The 21,061-nt window shown below is 40.9% G+C and overlaps 1 protein-coding gene across 9 annotated transcripts; it reads right to left on the reverse strand.

The window, feature by feature from the left end:
• Positions 1–199: 199 nt before the first annotated feature.
• On the reverse strand, positions 200–21,001 carry NFYA (nuclear transcription factor Y subunit alpha). Of its 9 annotated transcripts, none has more exons than XM_054027058.1 (10): positions 20,895–21,001; positions 16,755–16,876; positions 14,464–14,547; positions 11,878–12,024; positions 9,320–9,451; positions 8,408–8,513; positions 7,368–7,534; positions 5,886–6,059; positions 5,365–5,457; positions 200–3,740 (listed from the first exon to the last, which is right to left on the reverse strand). In XM_054027058.1, exons 2-10 carry the CDS (start codon positions 16,827–16,829, stop codon positions 3,687–3,689), a joined length of 1,032 nt encoding a protein of 343 aa, XP_053883033.1. In that variant the 5' UTR covers positions 16,830–16,876; positions 20,895–21,001; the 3' UTR covers positions 200–3,686. The 9 variants fall into 9 exon arrangements, with proteins under 9 accessions (XP_053883033.1, XP_053883034.1, XP_053883035.1 ...); XM_054027059.1 differs by having other exon boundaries at positions 14,467–14,550; XM_054027060.1 differs by having other exon boundaries at positions 7,368–7,516; positions 14,464–14,550.
• Positions 21,002–21,061: the final 60 nt, after the last annotated feature.

A 21,061-nucleotide genomic window follows, 5' to 3' on the forward strand; every position in this document is an offset into this window, starting at 1 on the left:
TCACAGGCCACCTGGTGTACAGTCTGACCTTCATCAATATGGCACGCCACCCTACAGGAAGGCCACCTGTTTATAGATGCTGTGAACAGGGCCAGAACTTTTTGGGGGGATGTGCAGTGCAGAGGAAAGTCCTTCCAACTGCCCTGCAACTGCTCAACAGAAAAGTTTAAAGATAAGAAAGAAAGCAAAAACCAGGAGCTCAGAGTTTATAAATTTTTTATTCGCTGGATAGTGTACACAGTACTTACAATTGCATCTATTAAAGACAAAATACACTTGAAAAAAATGCATCATATAAAAAAAATTATAAACTTTTGAACTATTTACAAACGTTGCCTTACGTTACACAAATCTCAATACCCCGCCCCCCCATTCACAAAGTAAGAAATTGACTTTTTAACATGCAAAAGCCTTTGAAAAACTATTTAGCATCACTTAGGGATCATTTCCCACACCCCATTCTACACTTGTATAAAACTGGTTTTGATAGGTTCAATGCTCCAGTGCTTTAGGGGTCAACTGACCAAGCATCAAGTTCTCCTCATACCCATCATTATTTCTTTTATCCTGATCTGTCCTACTGTACTGTGCTCCCAATCTGGAATTTATGTCCAAATCTAGCCAATACGCAAGCTAGAGTTCTCACATCCACTTATCTCACAGCATCTCCAGTTTTATAATTTATTTGTAAAAAGAGCTTCGAATCTTTTTGTAACATGGTGCTGAGATCTTCAATCTCACTGAGCAAATAAAGGCCTTCAGAAGTGTGTCACTGAATACAGGAAAACCAAAACAAAGAAAAGGTATGACACTAACACCCAGGCTTTCACACCACTGTATAAAATTTACCTACAAGAACTCTCTATGTAGCACAAATGCATAGGTCTTTATACACCTTCTACAACTATGGCTCAGAGAATTTATTTGGGGGAGGGGCTATCTGGAAGAAGTTCTAGATGTTTTGTGAAGAGTTGTATAAGTTCTTAAAGAAAACAAACACTGGGGCCAATTACTCAGATACAAGATGTCAGACCAACAACCTCCATTCCCCTAACTTCCCAACTTTCAGAGAAGATTCTCTGGGATAGAAATTGGTTGTAAAATGAAAGTAGAAAGACTGAGAGGCTCCCTTAATCCAGAATGGCACTACTCTTCCCACCCCCCAGCGTGCATTGGTAACCCAGATTGACAAAATGTACAAATGCTCTTAAAAAGTATTTACAATAATGTGTTCATTCAAACAAAGCAAAATATTTACTGTTCCTTCACTAGGAAAGAGTTTGATATTTCCTGAAATAGGGGACACGACAAAAAATGTTAAGCAAGGGTTTCATGTGAAGAAAAAAAGCACCATACTCTAATTGCCCAAAATATTTTAAGACTGAGCAACCAACTAGAGATGCCAACGATGTAAGGGGTAAACTAATGCTTTTTGAATAATAAAAAAAATTAAAATGCAAAATTATAGGTAACAAATACAACCTAAGACAAAATACAAAAATAATGTATTCCTTTATTTGCAAGTCATGAATTGAAACTAGGGTTCCATGTCACCCCTTAACTGTGAATGTCACCAACAAACTAGAACACAGCTCCTTGCAAATTTTAGATCATGCCAACCATGGGGGGGGGGAGGGGGGGGAGGGAAGGGGGAGACATTGAACTAGGCAGGAAAGATAATCATCTTTAATTACAGAATATAGTCTACATGCCAAAGGACAAATCCCAACGTAGCAATTCCCTTCCTGTATTTTCATTGGCTGAAATTTGGGAACCTTCCTAGGTGGCTGGGCCAAGAAGTCCAGTTCTCTTGGCATCACTCCAGGCTGACTGCTGTCAAATTGAAATAAATCATTTTCACCTTTTCTGTTTCTCTCTTTGATCCTCTCTCACATGTTTTTACTACTTTAGGTTTAGTATCCTTTTATCCAAAGGAAAGGGGCCTTCTGGTGGCATTGTTCACCCCTCCCTCACCTCTGTTTGCCACCCAATTTTCTTCCTCCAGTTTACACAACTAAATTGTTACTTTGAGTGTTCCTCCTGTTCATGATTTGAGGAGATGGTGTAGGGCATATTCTCCAAACAACTGTGTTTGCTGTGCTACCTTAAGACAGACCCCTCTAAAATTTAACTAGTCTTTCCAAATCACCTTCTTCACTACTTCACCCATGAAGACTCTCCTCTCCACTGCTTTCATCATTCAGGCTCACCCATCACACTTAATTCTGGTGACCCAATAGAGTCTTAAGATTTAAAACACAGAGCACGCAAAAGTTGGAAACAGCAGCAGCACCTTAGATGTGTAAAGGGGATCAGCTTAAGTGTGGATGAGGTAAGGGTGGAAATAGGTAACTAAATATGACTTGCTAGAAGGCTATAGAAACCTCAGATCCCATTGCCAAATTTCAAAGCCAGGATGATGGACCAAGTTCAAAATCCGAAATTGACTAATCACAAGGTATTCAACAGATGCCCACAGAAAGAAGTCACAAAAAAGGGAGCCAACTAAAAAAAAAAAAAAAAAAGCAAACATTCCTCCTTCATTCTCTAAGTGCCATGTTTATAAAAGAGGACATTTCATAAAAAGCTTGAAGGGATTATCAATGTTTGCCCTCACTACATAGTCTTTGAGCTAGACCAGGATGCACCAAATTGAGCTGGCCTCTGCTCCAGTTGTGATGCAGCCATCCTTCACCCTGAATAAGGTCAAAGCTCTGTACAGAACCATCTGCAATTTAAAACACTCAGACAGCCACACTGGGAGATAGTCAATCCCTCCATTCTGAGGTTCCAGATTTCATCTCTTTTGGAGCAACCAAGTTCTGCACTGGCAGAGTAAAAATAGACACTGAACTTCTTTTAGAAGAGAATCTCAAACTTTTATCATTTTTATCCCAGAAGCTGGATTTCACCTTTCAACGCATCCATTGCTAGCAACATGCCACCAGCGCCAAGTTTGTTTTCCCTACTTAGCTCTATGTCAATGAGGCACTCCCATCTTACTCCTTGGAACAGATATACAATATTTCAATTCTTGCAATATTCACAACAACTTGACAAGATGGTTGAACTTTTCCCAGAAAGAGCTTGCTGTTTACTTTTACAGGATGGAGCTTAGAGAACCTCTTTCTGTTCTCTTACACAGTTCCAGAAGGGCAAATGCAACTACAAATGAACAGTTCAGCTGTCAATAAATGAAGTCCAAAGCTGTGAGGACTGGCTATAAACAACAAAACTCCACTGGGAAAACAAAGCACTGTGGTGTAGCCATGTTAGCTCTGGTTGCTACAAACTGGATTACTCCTCCGCAGAAGGGCCATGGCTCTCTATGGTCTGTTAGCCCTGCTTCAGCATGCCAGAGTTATTGCTAATCACTGTGTCAGTTGGCCAACCTTAATTCAAGAAATGTAAAAGGCATGAGTTGTCAGACTTTCAAACCCCTGCATTGAATTACACGGGTATACCAAGAAGGTCCTTACAATTTCTATTTGCTGAGTCCATTGCAGTTAAAATCTCAAACAAACCACTTACTGGAAAGGTGGTTTTTGTTGTATAGAAAAGGGTAGGCTAAGATATGGTGATTGTCCATTGTCCCATTGGAAGGTTTGCTTGATACATTGGTAAGAAAGGACACGCTTGAAGAGGGACAGGAAATTTGTTCAGTTACTTTTTCCTTCAGACAGTGGTTAGGATACTCTGATCATCTGTGTCATTGCGTCTTCATTTGCCTGAGTTGGATCCTGTAGATACAAAAGACAAACAATACTGTGACCCTGAAGTATTTTCCTTACAGCAAAGTACTTCTACTACAGCAGCCAATCCTTGACGGCAAATACCTCCCTTTGTCCAAAAGAAAAAAAATTATATACAAAAAGAGTTATTGAGCCAGAAACTCAGCTTAGCATAAACCAGTGTCGTTTCACTGACTTCAATGGAGCTATCCCAGTTTACACCAGCTGAGGCGCTGGTACATGAAACCTGCAGGTTAAGAAACTAACTCTGCAAGACTCTTCCAATCAAACAGCACACCTCCGGTAGTAAATGCAAGACTACATGATTGGGAAAAGATAAGTAACCTTAGAAGACAAAAGTAGCTTTGCCAAACAACCTGTTATTGCCATAGTTAGACAGGTGTGAGAGCTGCCAATATCTTCAATATTCAAAGCCAAGTGATGCTGTACCTTCAAACTGCTTTAGAAAGCTGGTGAACACAAATGCAGCATGCAGTTAGAACTGTGATTTTCAAACTTTTTCCATTTGTGGACCCCTAAAAAATATCAAATGGAGGTGCAGAACCCTTTGGAAATCTTAGTCTGAAGACTCCCAGGGGTCCACAGACCACAGGTTGAAATCCACGGAGTTAGAATGTGGGATTCTAATTCAGAGGAACCAGTGAAGTTTTAGTTCCTGGGAGTAAAGAGATAATTTAAGGCTCTCCTTCCTTAAGGAATAACAGTTTACATCATGTCTCTCCTCTCCCTTAAGGAGTAACAGCTACATCCCTTTAAGTTTAAAATGTTGACAGCATTACTCATTCCATCCCCAGAAAATTTATCCTCTCTCTACTACAAACATTTCCCCCACATTTGCAAGGGACACTAGGATAGAAGAGGTACAAATTTACAAAAGACAAGAATGCTGTATCACACATCAGAGAATTATGAGTTTTAAACAGTATATTCCAGACTACAGCACTAAATTAGATGAATTTAAAGCAAACCAGCTCTGTTCTTTGACAACAGCTCACAACTCAAGCCAATCATATACTAGACATAGTTGGGAATATTTACTTGGGAGGAGTTGGTACGGACTAAAGAAAGAAGTATCTTATCCCTAAAGAGAACGGATCTCTTAGGTTAAAGATACACTGCTACCTCGTTGCTGTAAAAGGCAACGGTGTTTTCTATCCCATTATATTCTCTGAAAGCCTCTCCGGGCTCCTTTCACTTCATTTAAAACAGTGTGAAATATTAAAGCTACTTTTAAAAACAAAAAGATCCAAGCATGCCCACTTCTGAATTTCAAACTGCATGCTCATTGACTTTCATCCATCTTTCACTACCATCTTGAGGCAGTAGACAGAGACGAGCAGCTGACTGCACCTTTCTGTACAGGCAAACAAATAGAGCAATTACATTTCTCTCCATTTATAAAACAAAGTTGAATACAGGTTTATATTAAGATTACTATGGCCTAGCTACTTGATTGGGGAAAGAGGACAAAGACCAGGGGCTTAGCCCAACAAGGTCAGGAAAGCTGCAGAAAAATTAGAGCCCTTAAAAGTGTTTTTCTGAGGGCTACTCAGAAGGCGTGTGCAAATTCAGCCATACAAAGAACATAGCCGGAAGCAAAGGTTTTGCTCACCTGCATATCCTTTTCCTTCGGTGAGAAAAAACGCCCACCTTCTCCCCGTTTCCTAGCCATGGCATGACGATGTCTAGACTCATGCAAGTATTTCTGCAACAATAAGAAAAAGCATGGTCACGAGTCATTCAATACTTTTTAGCTCAGTATTATTACTGCAGCTAACTGAGCACTCAGAACCAATTCCTTCTAATGAAAGACAAAGAATGCCTTTGAGGAAAGTCAGTGTACTCGCCAGTTACAATACAACCACATCTACTTTCAACAATTAAGAGCCAAGGAAGTAAGTAGGATTTCAACACATGGTCTCAAAAACGGCTCTGATATCTGTCAAAAGACAAAATGTGATGAGCAATATTCATCAGTGAGACAGACATATGTATGTTGCACAAGGCAGGAAGAAGTCTATTAGAATCAATTCCAATTGTCTCCATGTCACCCAAAATGTCTTCTATACCATTATAATGCAATGTCATTCCTCCAAACGATGCCTAAAAAGTAACCTTGGGTTATATACTCACCCTCCTCTCTTTGGGGATTTTCCCCTCAGCTTCCAGCTTGGCTCGTGCCTGCCTCCTCTTCAGGATTCGGTGGTACTGCTTGGCATTTACATAGAGGGGCTCCTCTTCAAGCATCTCTGCCCCTGGCAATGGAATCCTCTGAATAGCTGGTACTGATCCAGCCCCTGGTACCATCTGTGTAAAGAAGCACACACTCAGACGCATATGGTTCACAGCAGATGCTACATACATAAAAGGAGATACCATCAGTCCAAAAATATTAACGCAGAAGTAACTGAAAAGATGTATTGTCTGAACAACTGTGTCTGCTTCGAAGTGATGGAGTATCAAAGTCAACTGCACACAATTCAAAGTGTCAGTTACATATTGCCAATGTTTTTGATATTTTGTTTGTATAAAAAGCTAAATGTAAATAAATTATATTACTGTGTGAAGTTTCTCTAAACAAATTTTCACTTTTGTACTGATTGTTTTGTATCGGACATTTACATGACAATGATATGAAAACCTGTTAAAATTCCTAAATAACCCGATTTAAAAAAAAAAGCTGCACAATACCTAGCGCTCCAAGCAATTCATTTTCCTGTACAATGTAATGTAGAATATACTCATCTCTTCTATTGGTATTTTATTAGTGCATGTTCTACTTGTCTAACAATTTCTGTATGTTTATTAAACAAGTGCTATTCATAAAATGTCTGCTGCCATCTAATGGAGCTGAACAGTAAAACACAAGCCAAGAGGGAATCTCAGCACAAACGTAGTATGAACATGAGCAGAACAAAGCCCTTATTTACTAGAAAAAAACATCTGCAGGATACTGAATAGCAAGTTTTTGCTTGAACTCTTCAAATTTGTAAGTATCTCTAATAAAAGTTCCTTTAAATTAAAATTGTGAACTTCTTTGAATTTGAGGATAAAATTATGGGGGAGAGGAAGCATGACCTATGTAATAACTCCCCAGAGATTAAACCAGGGCTGGTTCTACAGCCAGATGAGTAAGGTGGCCAACTTCCAGGGGACCCCATATCTCTTCTGTGTGTGTGCACGCGTGCTATCTTCTGATTGGCTGGCTGGCAGGTTTCTTGGGGTTGGCTTTGGGGTTTGTATTTTCTTGTTCAGCCACTCAGGCAGGTGGGGGCAATGAAAATGTTTTCTGCCGTGGCCAGCAAAATGGCTAGGACTACTCCTGGATTAAACATTACAATTTATTTATTCCAGTTTTTTAAAGAGAGTTATCAGAAGAGGAAGCATGACCTATCTAATAATTTGCCACACAAATTCAACAGTACAATTATTTACTCCAATTTTAAATCCATATTAAACCAATAGGAAGTCCTAATTACAACTAATTTCTGAGAAGACTGAGCATATTAGGTGAAACTAATATGAATCTCAAACCACAGTTTGAAGATCATAAACTTAAAATTTAACTTGTAAAATGACAAAAAGTGAAAAAGAACTTGGAAATTCCATACGTACCATAACCATTCCACCTGAATTGACCACATTTCCAGCAACTGGTAGCGTCACAGTTACAGTCCCTTGCCCACTGCTAGTTGTATTGGTGTTGGCTCCTGCCTGGACAATTTGTGCTCCTGCCAAACTGGCTGCTGGGATGGTGATCATGCCTGTAACAGGGACTGTAACTTTAAGAAAATAAAACACAAAACAAAAAACAAAAACACGCACACAGAAAGAACGAAGGGAACACCATTAGTCCCACTTCTATTTTCATTCACTCACTCTTGGATAACGTACAAGAGGATGGCAAAAAAAAAAAAAAATGTTACAAGCAACCATTAACCAAATCCCATCATCTGTCCTTAATACACAAATGCACTCAACTTTTCAAAGTGTTCATTTGTCATAGACATGGGAATCACAGCCCAAATGTGAAGCCATTTCTCCAAAACCTCAAAAATGAAATGTAAATGCTTGCACTTTCCATTGACAATTTGTCAAGAACCCAAAGCTCATATTTTATTTAAACATTAAACCTGAAAGTGAAGAACTGATTCTTATTCCGTAATCCCATTTGCATTTTCCACACCAAAGAGCTTTTGTCCTATTTGCAGATTCCTAGTAACCAACCCTGCAAAGGGGGGGCAGGGATTAATTGATCTGCTTCACTGTGGTCTGGGAAAAAGGATTTCTGTAGCTATTTAAAAAATTAGTTCTACAAATGTGACTCTATATGATCAATGTGAAAAAAATCTCCTGCACTTATTTGTACATTTCAAACTCTTTGTACCTGTACAGCTGTTACAGCACATTCTGTTACTAACAATATAAGGCATATCAGAAAAAAAATCTTACGGATGTCAAGAGTAGTAAAAACCTACAATTCCAACTCTAAAGACAGACAGAAGGAAGAGGAACAAAAACTTTTGCTCTTCCAATCGTCATGGTGTTCCTCGACACTAAGGAGCCAAGAAGAAATGAAATGGTAGGCGTCTCTCTGGAAACATTCAACTATAATTTAAGAGAATGTGCTGTCCTTTATATGCCAAAGTTCATACCTTGTTGAAGAATGGTTCCATCAGCATTAACAGGCTGATAGACAATGGTCTGGCCTTCTGCTGTCTGTGCCACCTGCTGCCCTTGAACTGCTATCTGCTGCTGGGTCTAAATGGAACAAAGAACATCACAAATTACAAACTGCTGAGAAGTTAAAGATTTCCATCCCTATTAATGTCCATATTGAACCCGAGGACAGGAGTCTCCATACTCAGAATAGAATTGTGTATTTACACGCCAATTTCAACTGGAGATTAAAAGATACTTAAAATATATACAAAACTTTTACATAAATTTGTTGTAAGGAACAAGAGAACTGGGGTACTAAATTAACCGACCAAATCTGAGATGCATCAACAACGTCTTGTAATATTATTGCGTAATATTAGTAGCAACCACAAGTTTTTCAGAAGTTCTTCATGGGAGACAGAGTTTAAAAAGAGCAGTTCTACATACACAAATATGTTTAATATACTGGGATTTCTTTTTATTTATTTATTTAAAGATCTAGGTCTCATATTTCACGATCGACATGTTAAACAGATACTCAAGTAACAGTAACAAAAAAACCTGTTCCTAAATAAAAAAGATTTCACAAAAGTCAAATGTAACTATAACTGTTTACAATTTTTTGGGGTGGGGAATGTTAAATTCAACAGTATTTTTCATTTTAAACATTCCCATTCAGGGAATCCCAAATCAATAATGTACAGATAAGAACCAGTTGGTAAAACTAAGTGACAAATACAGTTATTCTGTCCCAGCAAAGCGATTTGCAAAAAAGAAAATAGCATAAAAGCTGATGTGTTACAAATGTATGTATTTTAATATCAGATGGTTCTGGATACTAACTTTCTAACATCTTCTCCCTTATTGTAAGCCCATTACAATCCCTTTCATGCTGGTGCAGTTACCTGTGTCTGGCCAGCAGTAACTGCAGTCTGTGGCTGCTGAATAATGATCTGCTGGGTCTGGCCCTGTTGACCCTGTACCTGCACAGCCTGCCCACCTTGAATCTGAATCTGGCCTGGCTGGACCAACTGAATCTGTGGAAGAAAGAGTCAGAAAGGAACATTAACTAAACCTGTTAGATTTTTCCCTTTGGTCTCAGCATTATCAAAGCATCTTCCAACAGTCATCTACTGCGGCCACTAGGAAAACCCCCACTAACTTTCCTCTTTTAATGGAGACAGTTTGTTTTAATTTATTCCTGCTCCGTAACATAGTAATCACCAATGCAAGGGAGGATAAGACTAAGCAGAAAGGAGCAAATATACATGCTCATGTCATCATGCCCCATCAGTTTTCCACTGTTTACCAAATACAGCATGATCAGAGAGAGAAATACACTAGCCTTGAGCATGAGACCAGGGATAATACTTGCCTAAGTCACAGGAGGAATGGGACTTTAAGGGTTAATTAAGATAGCTGTAAAGTATCACAAGTGCTAATTATCAAGCACATAAAAAGTAGCCTGGTATTTACAAAAGCCTAAGACTAACCTTGCAGAGAAGAGATACTTTCCAACCCCACTTGGTGCACCTCAGGATAAATTGGAATACTGTCAGCCCCCATTGCTGAAAATTCCAATTACACACTTTCTTCTAATATACAGGCTGTATAGAGTATGTTACACTGAGGAATGATAAGTGTTTTCCTAATATATAGTGCCTTTCAGCCAAGTATACTGAAGTATTTCACAAGTCTCTAAAAAAGCCCATCAACACAGCAAGTTAGTGGCACAGCACAGACAAAAGTTCTGTGACACCAGACACAATCCCCATGCTCTAAGTTGCTTAAATTTCCACCCTTTGTTCTTGAGGAACACTTATCAAGGCCTTGCCTAAAACCAAATACTATCTTTTAAATAGACAGTTCTATCCAATGTGTATTACTGAAATATAATCCTATCCCATCCAGCACTATTACGCTCTGTGAAGCCAGGGGTTTTAAATTCTTCTCCAGCCTTCATACATTGGAATAACTGAACTTCATGTTAGTCCTGAAGCATTTTCAAGGAATTCTATATTTTTATGGGACAAGCACATGAGTAGGCATGGAACTGCTGTGTGTTACAGCTGCCAAGAACCAGAAAAAGCTCTGGCTGCATTTCAGGGGGATTGTGCTGAGTATATTTGCAGGATCCATTGGAAATATACTTTGAAATACAGAAGAAGCTTCACTTTAAATATTTGGTTGTGACACAGAGGCTCATGGGCTACAGTTGGCAAAGAGTTCACTATCATGTAACAGCAATGCCTAACAAGCCTGACAAATGCACTATACCTAGCCCCTGCTTTCACAGTATGTATCCATAAAGAATGGCATGTGAGGTCTCAAATAAAAAGTTTATGTCATACTCATCCTCAATCATTGCATGACATATGTACGAATAATATTTAAGGAGTTGTGTATACACATTGAAAATATATTTTGAAGTCTGTCATTGATCAAAGAGAAAAATAGGTTTCTTCAAGACAGAAGGTAAGAGTATATCTCTCTGTCAAATATAAATTAACCATTGGAAGCCAACACAATGAAAATGCCTTTTATATATGAAGTCAACAGGGGAATGGGACGTTAACAGGGACACAAGACACTGGAGACAGAACCACAGGGGGCTGGGCTGTCCTGTCTCTGGGAGCAGACAATGAACTTTGGGGCATACAAAGGAAGGCAAAAAGACTATCTGGCACCTGAGGAAGTAAACAGACAGTGCATCTACATTCATGAAAATGGGATCTCAACTAGGCTTGGTTGAAATGCTGCAGAAGACATTTGGGGTGAGAAACTTCCTTAGACAGAACCTTAGCTTGCTAAATTAAGTTTAATCTCTAGTAAGTGAGTGATGACTTGGTTTTATACATAACCTGTTTCCATGATGTTTACTCACTATCTCTTAAAATTCAATCCTTGACAATAAATTCATGCATTGTCATCACTATAAATACAACTCCATGCTGTAGTATTATACAAAGAGCTGACACTGGGTCGAATCATTCAAACCATACACAACTGCCTTCGGGGGACAGCTTACCTGGCACGACTATCAGGTTTCAGTGGATAAGGGGCTGCACACTATAGGGGGAACACTTCAAAGTGGCTCAGAGATTGGGGTGCACCTATTGTTAACCTGCAAGGCAAAGTAAGGGCTGGCCTAGCCCTGAGGAAAATATTTAGAGGCTAACAAACTGGAGACCTCAGGTAGCTGGCACAGGTTAAGCACATTCAATTCTTCCTCTCGCTGGAGGAAGGGAGGGATAACAAGGTGACACTCAGTCCTGGGCACCTCAAGAACTGTCACGGTAGTTCATACAATGCTCACTGGGGCAGATCCTCAGCTGGTATAAATTGTCATGGTTCCCTTGACTTCAAAGAAGCAATGACAATTTACACTAGCTTATGATCTTCCCTAGGACAGTCATAGTTCATTCCTTGACCATTATGATTAATGAAATTAGAGTATACTGACCTGCTGCAATCCTTGCGATCCAGAAACTGGGACTTGCATGATGGTCTGACCCTGACCCCCAGGCACAGCTTGCACCATGATTGGCTGGCCAGTTGATGTGATCAGCTGACCTCCGCTTACTTGTACCATTAATGGCTGACCCTGGACCTAGAGAATAGAAGAAACAACAAAACAGAACAATGAAACAAAGTCAGATGATAAAAAATCTCAAGTGAAATTGATAAATATTAAGGGCTAAATGTTTATTTCAGTGGAAGGGCCATGAAAACTAAATAGTGTCTAAATTGTTTTTATGCACAACTTCCAACAAACAAGATTTCTAAAAATGTCTCCATTTTGTGTTGCTGAATTTAGTAAGTTGTCCTTTTCTGCTACTGCCTAATCAAAACCACAAAGTCCAGATACAATAAAGCATGTACAATATTTACATAGTACATATGGCTAAATTGTCCATACACTAACAGACAGGGATTACCTCTATATACAGCCTGAGAACTGGAACCTTTCAAAAAAGAGCTCACAATCCACAACAAGTCTTTGTATTTCATTAAGAAGTCCAATGCAGATGAGTAAAGGCTCCAATATAAAGCTACCTTGGCAGGTGGGGTTCAAGAAATTATGTTCTCATAGCATCTTAATTTCCAGATGGCTATGGCATGAATTGTTCTTGGAGCATCTTCTTGTGATCATAAAGGGAAGTTGTGCTTGTAACAGCACAAAGTATGGCTCAGAAAGGAGGAGTGGATGAAGTGGACCAACAAGTCTTGGAATGGTGAAGGTTTCTAGATCAGACATGAGAGCCCTTACAAATATTCTTTGGGAAGAGGCCTGGGGGAGAAAGGAAGGCAACAGAAAACTCCATTCAGTTATGCTTATCTAGCAAGGAAGAGAGCCATCTGCACCAAAATAATATGCCAGTCGAAGAGCTCAATAAAAGCCACATCTTTAGGTCTTAAACTTGGAGTGGGAGGCAATTGACAACAGGATTATTTCTTTACTGCACTTAACACATTTCATAGAAGTGACGAAAGAGCATAATAGGGCAATCACTGAACTCCAATTTCAGTTATCATGGAAACTTCAAGAACTTTCAAAGGCAAATGACCATCACCTCTGACTTCTATCTCCAGATCTCTCATTTTTGACACTTCTATCCCCCACCTTTCAACTAATTACAGTGCAGCAGAAACAATCCGTGACTGAATTATCATCAGTAAAAAACTTTCAGAATTTATGAAATTATCTAAAATAATACGGTCCCTTAAAGGAAAAAGCTCCGATTTCTATATGTTGAAATGCATTAGTGGCTTATACAATGACACACACATCAGCAACCCTAGGTATGTATCAGCTGTCAAGCTCCCAGATAGGATATCCTGGCTTCATTAAGTCATCTGATAGTCCTACTACTCAGTCTCTTCCACCCACTCTTCCTGCCATATAAAAACCACTTTCATTAAAGAAAAGTGAACAGTATGCATTACAATATAGTGAAAAAGATGCAAGCATGCATACATCAGCTACAAAGCAGCAAAAAGTAATTAGCATGATATGCTTAAATTGAAATAAAATGATAATATAAATCCAGGATTTTTGTTAATGTATTTTTAAAACGCAAGCAAGCAAGGAGAGATGAAAAGCAAACTTTTCAGCAATAGGACTGTGATACAATCGAGCTCCAAACAATTGCCTCCAATTCTACCAGCTCACCCTCTTTCACATTTTAGCTCACATCAGGAAACCACTGCATATACTTCATTATTCGCAGGACCATTCTGACTATCTAGAACTTTTTTTCTCTCCAAAGAACAGAGGAAGGCCCCCCACCCCCACAAAGACCCCAGACATGGGTAGAAAAAGCTATATCAATCTTGTAACATCTACCATGAAGGGGGTTTTCCATCCCTTTAAAGAGCTGCCACACAAACCAATGAAATGAAGCTTTTAAGATGTGGAACATTGCACATGAATAGAAATCAGGGTTTGAAATAACCTGCATCCCTTCCCAACTGGTAGTGAGTTTTGGTAGTAATTAAGATGCAATTTATGGATCTGCTTGTGTTGTCACAGTAGAAATATGTGGTCAGTAATTATCTCAATCCTATAGTAGGCGAGAAAATCCTCAGTTTTTGTTTCTAGTCAGAAAAAAAATTCTCTCCTCAACCCCACTTTGGCTTCTTTCCACAGAGAAAACACACAAAAAGTCTCACTCAGCACTGGATCTGAGAGGTCTGAATCTCTGAGCTAGGTCCTGGGGTTTGTTTGATCTCTTGCCTGCAAGTTGTAATTTTCTCCTGCTTCATTCCTATTTCCACCAAAATTCATCTTCATAATCACACCAGCAGAGAGTTTTCATGGGTGGATCAGGGTTTGGCTGCATGCATTTTAGATCCAACAAACAGCTCTAACCACTTCATTCGTTTTATTGAATGAAACTGCAATTAACACGTCCCAGCTGCTACAGACCAATGAAACTGCTACTAATTCTGTCCCTATTTCAAACCCTGGTAGAAACACAGCATTAGAGATGAGGCGATGGGGAAGTTCATGCAGTGCTCACATAGACACAATTAGAGAGATCACCACTACCTGGAGGGTCTGGACTTGCTGGCCTGAGGCGGTTGCCACCTGGGCCTCTGTCTGCAACTGGACAGCAGTGACACCACCCTGCTGCTGGGAACAGGAACAGGAATAGCTTGAAACTTAACAACAAGGAAATGTAGAGCTCAAGGCAAGAGAGAACCTTACTGATGGGACAGGGAGAACTTAAAGTTCTCTTATCACTTGTTCTTGGAACACAGGAATGCTGAACATGCTCACAATCTTAGGAAAGGAATACCAGCAAACCCGATGTAGGCTCACTGACAGGAGTCAGCAACAAACAAAACATAACGCAGACAACACTGTCAAGGTATTTTTCAGAATTTGAAGTTCCTATTGTTTTTTAAATGATCCCATGTTTATTTAAGTGTTTTCTCTTTAATTGCACATACTTGTTATTACAGAGGTGTGGTTGCTCGGTCAGACCCCGACTCCCAAATAAATGGCTCCAAAGTCCTTTATCCAACAGAAAAGGTACAGCATGGACAGCAGCAAAGTAAGTTTTACATACCCAGCCCATATGCTTGAGGGGCAATCTGAAGAGAATAGTTTAATCTCTAACCTCTTAGGAGAGATTCCCAAAAATAATCAGAACCAAATGCAGTAGTGGTTTGTGAGACATGGACATCCATCCCCAGAGAATTAGACTAAGATTGGACCATTCGCATTTTGTTAAAAACAGCATTCAAGGATTCCTTTTCAAAACCACCACCACATATGCAGTACTACATTAACTTTGAAAACCAATTCAAGAAATTAAAACTAGGTCAAGGTTTGGTCCTACTGCCTTTTGCAGAGTCCCTTTAAAGTGTTACAGGATTACAAAATGTCAATCTACCAATCAAAAGTGTTGATTTTAGTCATCTATCAGCATCAGATTCATGGTTCTCAATTATCCACAATTTATTTTCTTTATAACTTAGTGATGGTCTTCATGCTGTTCCCACTGAAGACAAAGTCAATTTCCACAGTGGAAGTAGGGCCCAGCCTGATGTGTCTGGTATTTACACTGCTTGACAACCAGCAACAAAGTGCTACACCTCTACCTCGATACAACACTACTCGATATAACATGAATTCAGATACAACGCGGGAAAGCAGTGCTCGGGGGGAGGGCGCTGCGCACTCCGGTGGATCAAAGCAAGTTCAATATAACACAAAAAGAACAGGAGTACTTGTGGCACCTTAGAGACTAACAAATTTATTAGAGCATAAGCTTTCGTGGACTACAGCCCACTTCTGATGCATCCGAAGAAGTGGGCTGTAGTCCACGAAAGCTTATGCTCTAATAAATGTTAGTCTCTAAGGTGCCACAAGTACTCCTGTTCTTTTTGCGGATACAGACTAACACGGCTGCTACCCTGAAACCTGTCAATATAACAGTTTCACCTATAACACGGTAAGATTTTTTGGCTCCTGAGAACAGCGTTATATCGAGGCAGAGGTGTATTTTAAATTGAAAGTGTGATTCATATTGTCTCACTCATGTGCATAGCAGAAACAAACTAAAGAGCTCACTTCCACTGTCCCAAACAAAAGCAAATAAGGCTTAATGAACACAGCTAATCCACATAACCAGCTTGAAAATTCATCACAATATGAGGCTAGGTAAAGATAATATTTTAAAAGCATGTCTAACACTTTCATAAAAGCAATTCTACATGCCTGAACATTATTGTACCCAAGCCAGAAGTTAGTTTTTGGAGGAATGATTCAGACAAACAGTCCAACAAATGACAGACTGATCAGTACAAAGCAAAAGGCCTTTGTTGCAATTACTTTGTTATTGCATTCGCCCGGATCTTTCAGTGGGAGCAGAAAAAGTGATTCACATGAACATGATTGTTAAAGGAAAGCTGGAGAAATTCTCAAAATTTGCTTGAGACCATCCTGTTTCAACCCTTGAAGATAAACAACTGTTTGTGAACATTAAGTGCTCAAATTTACATTTTGTTTCATTTAAGATCTTCACTAAATTTTTATTATTTTTGTTTGTGTCAGAATTAAAGGGTAAAGTCCCTAATCTAATTCAACTTTGCATCGTATGTATCAGTTGTTTCTATTATTTTATTTAATATGGATTAGAAATGCTAATATTCAAGCACACTCCAATGACAGAATGAAACTGCTGATCAAGGGATAAGAGTCAACCAGCCATGCATCCAGTCACTCTCACTCAGCAACTTGATGGCCTGGTCGAACTGTAGAGAGCATGACATGCCTTATGACCAAATATCGGGACCTCTAGCTCACTCTTTAAGATAATTTTTCCATACCTGCTGCTGAATCTGTCCAGCTTGCACGACGATCTGTTCTGTGGAACTGTTGCTGTTTGCTGTGTACTGCTCCATAGTGTCTCAGTTCCAATCTTGTGCCCAATGCACCTCAGTCTGGATATCTGACAAGACAATAAAAAATGCATCATTACTGCCTCAATGGCTCAAGATCAGGATCAGTTTACAGTAGCAGGAAAACAAGCCATCTAATGACATTTAGATGACACGCCTTAACAGTCAGAACACCATTGTTTCAAGTAAAGGACCTACCCTGTGTCATTTGCATTTGTAGTAAGAGACAACATATTTTAATGTTAAATTAAGTATTTTCCTAAAACTCATGTGTAAAAAGAGGCAGCATCGTCCAACAGCTTGGGCACCAGACTGGGATTCAGAACAGGGTTCTATTCCCAGTTCTGCTGATGATCTTGGGCAAATTATTCCACCTCTCCCGTGCCTGTTTCCCCTACTACCATTTGTCTGTCTTGTTAGTTTAGATTGTAAACTCTTGGCCAGGGACTGTATCTTACTATATGTATAGATAGCACTTTGTGCATGGGGGACTCGATCTCAGTTGGGTCCTCAATGCACTACCACAATATACACTAATTATAATTAATAAATAAAACATTGCAGTGCTGAAAAGTTCATTGTAAACATCACCTGAACACCAAGCTACATCGCAAGAATTTCATAGATTTTCAGTTAGACAATGATGTAACAAGAGGGACTGAAATACCCTGTGCTCTTAGGAATGCAGTTTTCCCCATTTCTTTTCCTGCTTCTCTTTTAACTTGAAAACAGATGGCTTCTCCCATCTCTCTCCTTTTCCTGATCCCTCACTCCAATGCACAGGGGAGAAAAGGCTGAAGTAAAACCATTCATTCCACAGCTCTCTTTATTCTTATCTCCATTTCTTCCTTTCCTAGTTGATTAGCAAATGAGGAATTCTGATCTTCACTTGTAATGAAGCATTTGTTCTACTCTACCATTGAACAAGAAGTCACTGCTATCCAGGTTCAAAGCCAGCCTAAATTTTTCATCAACTTTAAAAAGAAAAATAAAGGAATTAGATTTGATATCTGCACAGGATTTAGTCACAACACCCACTGACTTCTACTGGCTGTGTAATGTAAGAGACAAGGTGGGTGAGGCAATATCTTTTATTGGACCAACTTCTGTTGGCGAGAGAAACAAGCTTTTGAGCTACCCAGAGCTCTACCTTCAGTTAGATTCCAGACTTGAAGAAGGAGCTCTAAGCTCAAAAGCTCATCTCTTTCACCAAACAGAAGTTTAACTCACCCACCTTGTCTCACTAATATCCTAGGACAGATGTCGCTACAACATGTGTAACGTGAGTCAGTTAACATTGCAACAAAGACTTAAAACGTTGTAATTCCTGGCCTTTATGTTTATCTTTGCAACCTAATATGCATGAATTGTTTTGTATTTATCATAAAGATCATTGCAAAAAGGCTTCTAATTGATTTACTCATCTTTCAAAATACATTGATTACTTCGAAGATTGTTAGCTCAGTCAAATGAATGTAATCAACATGCATCAGGCCAACAAAAAAACAATGCGCAGTATGCAGCAGACAGACTACATGGCCTAAATGTGGTAACCATTTGCTTATTCCCTCTGCCAAAAGCTTTGTTTGGAATTAAGAAATACAACTACCCCCTCTGATCAGAGCAAAAAACTGAGTCATAGCACAGAAAGATACAACATTGTGCTGCAACTGTAACTTTATCTGTCCTTGGCCCATTTAGAGAGACAAGGTGGGTGAGGTAATATCTTTTATGGTGCCAAGTCAGACCACCTCAGGCTGTGTGCTTTTCTGATCTCATGAACTAAACAGGGCTAGGCTTGATCAGTATCTTGGATAGGAAACTAAGGAAAATCCAGGACATTGCAAGAAGTGGTGGTGGCAACATGACCAGTGGCACTGTGACTTCAAAGTCTGTTTAAGAGACCGGTCTTCTGCTTAAAATGTAATGCTGAAATCCTGATTACATGGCCAGGAAAAATTCCCATCCCATTTTGCAAGAGTATAATCATTAATACTGATAAAAATAATTTCTAGTTGTTAGTTACATTCTGCCTACCAAAAGTTCTCCCTCTAGTTTCAACCGCATACAGTATTCTTCACTTCTGTCCTAAATGCTTGTGCAGTATCACATGAAACAGCTCCCACATTCCATCCTTCGAGGCGGCATTTCAGCAGTGAGTGCAGGGTGCCAGCCTATTATATAGCATGTAAGCCAAGCACATACTAGCAAAAAGTTCCTTGATTTCCTCTACTCAACAACCTTTAAGCAGAGACCTATGAGTCATGAATACTCTAAGACCCAAATGCCAGGCGCCCCTTCTTCCACACCTGAAGTTCTGGGAAATTTCTTCTCAATCCAGCTTTTTTGGGGGTGAGAATAAGAGAAGAGAATGAGATTTTAGACATGCAGGATCATGACTCCATCAATGGCGAGGACAGAAGATCTACTGAGGAGGGGAAGCAGCAGGGGGGAAAAGACTACTTTTTTTTGTTTTTTAAATACAGCTTATTTGTCCATAGACAATCATTTAACATTTTGTTGCCTCATAAGAAGACACGGAGAGAATTTTCTCAAACCAGAATTTTTAAAAATTAATGATTCTGTACTATGCTGCATGCCCCTCCTTCAAACTGCTGGTCTGACTGGTCACAAATCCTGTATAACTTGAAACTAAGGTACTTTCTACACTAGAAATAGTTGGTTGGTAACTATGCCAACAGAACCTCCCAGTGTAGATGCAGTTTATGCTGGCAAAAGCACGCTTTTGCTGGTATAGTTTATATGCCAGTTCTCTGAGTGAAATAAGCTATACTGGCAAAAAGTTCTTTTGATAGTATAACTGCATCTACACTAGGACATTTCCCCTATAAAAATATTGCTTATAAAAACCCCACCACACCTAAGCGACATTACCATACCAGCAAAAGTTTCTATCGCCAACATGGTTTAAGTATAAAAATGAAAGCAGTTATACCTCATCCTGTACTTCAGTAAGAACATACATGACTAATCACATCCACTCTCCCCAAAGTGCATCAGTGAAAGTCAAAGAAAGAATTCATCCAAAAATAACAGCTCAGGATAGTCATCTTGTGTTATTCAGCAGCAATAGAGACGCGGAGGCCAGTTTTCATTATTAACCTCATCTGGAACCTGCAGTCCGTGTATGCATCTAGAGATTTTCAGTCCAGTTGAGCATTATGTGCCATTTGTCTAGAATGTACGTTTGTGGTGAGCTGCTGACAGCAGGATTTTCTTAGCCCACAGAGCACTCAGTGCTGATGAGGGGAAGGAAATGGCAGGCAGCCCCTCTATGGGGAAGGGAGAGACAAACTCGTAACTGCTCACCAGAGCGTTTTTAACTGCACAGCTCTCCTCGGGGACCGTGGGCCGGGCTGCTCTGTACTGTGGGGTCGGAGATGAGGTGCATAAAGGGTCCTAATCCCTGGGGGAGGCGGGATGCACACAGGGTCGTGCCTCTCATACTGGCCACAGCTGCACGGGGGGTGGACCCGTGGGGGGGGGCTGACCGCTCCCCCCGCCCAGGCGCGGGCTGCAGCCTGCTCAGTAGCTCTCCCCCGCGGGGCCACACGCAGCTGGTCTCCGCTCCGCGAAGGGGGAGGACGGGTGGCCCGGGCCCGCGCACACCGCGAGGCCCATGGGCCAGAAAAGCCAGCGGGGCTCGAGCCCCCTCCCCGGCTCGCCGAGGGCGGGGCCCGCGCAGTGGCGGCTCCCTTCATGGCGGCCCCTTCTCTCTGCACAGAGCTCCCCGGGGCAGAGTCCCCACCCGGGCAATGGCCCAGAGCCGGGCCCCTCCACAGCGCGGAGCGGGGGCCCTTCCCTCTCCCCCGAGGGCAGACCCCGGGCGGCGACCCCAGGCCCTGCTCCCGCCTCTGCTGCTCCCCCGGTGGCCTCTCCGCACGCGGCGCGCCCGTCCCAGGCCCAGCAGCACGAGCCCCGTCCCTCCGCTCCCCCAGTGCCCGGCCAGCCGGCCCTGCGAGCGGCCTCCTGACTGGTCACTCGGCCCCGCCAATCCCGGCGCTAGGGCCGGCGCTCGGGGGCTCCATATTGGCTGCTCGCACTCACCGTGCCTCGCTCCCCCGGTTCGGGTCCCGCTCTGATTGGCTCCGCCACCGGCCCCCGAAACCCAATCAGCGCCTCCACTCAGCCGCCGCGCAAAATGGCGCCCAACCCTGAACAAAGAGAGGACGGAACGCAGGGCGCATGCGCCGAATAGTTCCGCCCGCCGCAGC

The sequence above is a fragment of the Malaclemys terrapin genome, chromosome 4, assembly GCF_027887155.1.
Source record: "Malaclemys terrapin pileata isolate rMalTer1 chromosome 4, rMalTer1.hap1, whole genome shotgun sequence".
Lineage (NCBI taxonomy): Eukaryota > Metazoa > Chordata > Testudines > Emydidae > Malaclemys > Malaclemys terrapin.

What these genes read in the sequence shown, in the direction of transcription:
- NFYA (XM_054027055.1), bottom strand. Translation starts at nt 16,829, where the DNA reads ATGGAGCAGTACACAGCAAACAGCAACAGTTCCACAGAACAGATCGTC. An exon ending in TGGAACCATTCTTCAACAAG is followed by an intron (nt 7,535 to 8,407) that starts GTATGAACTTTG and finishes ATTTTCTTAAAG; the next exon opens with TTACAGTCCCTGTTACAGGC. An exon ending in AAATCCCCAAAGAGAGGAGG is followed by an intron (nt 5,458 to 5,885) that starts GTGAGTATATAA and finishes TTATTGTTGCAG; the next exon opens with AAATACTTGCATGAGTCTAG.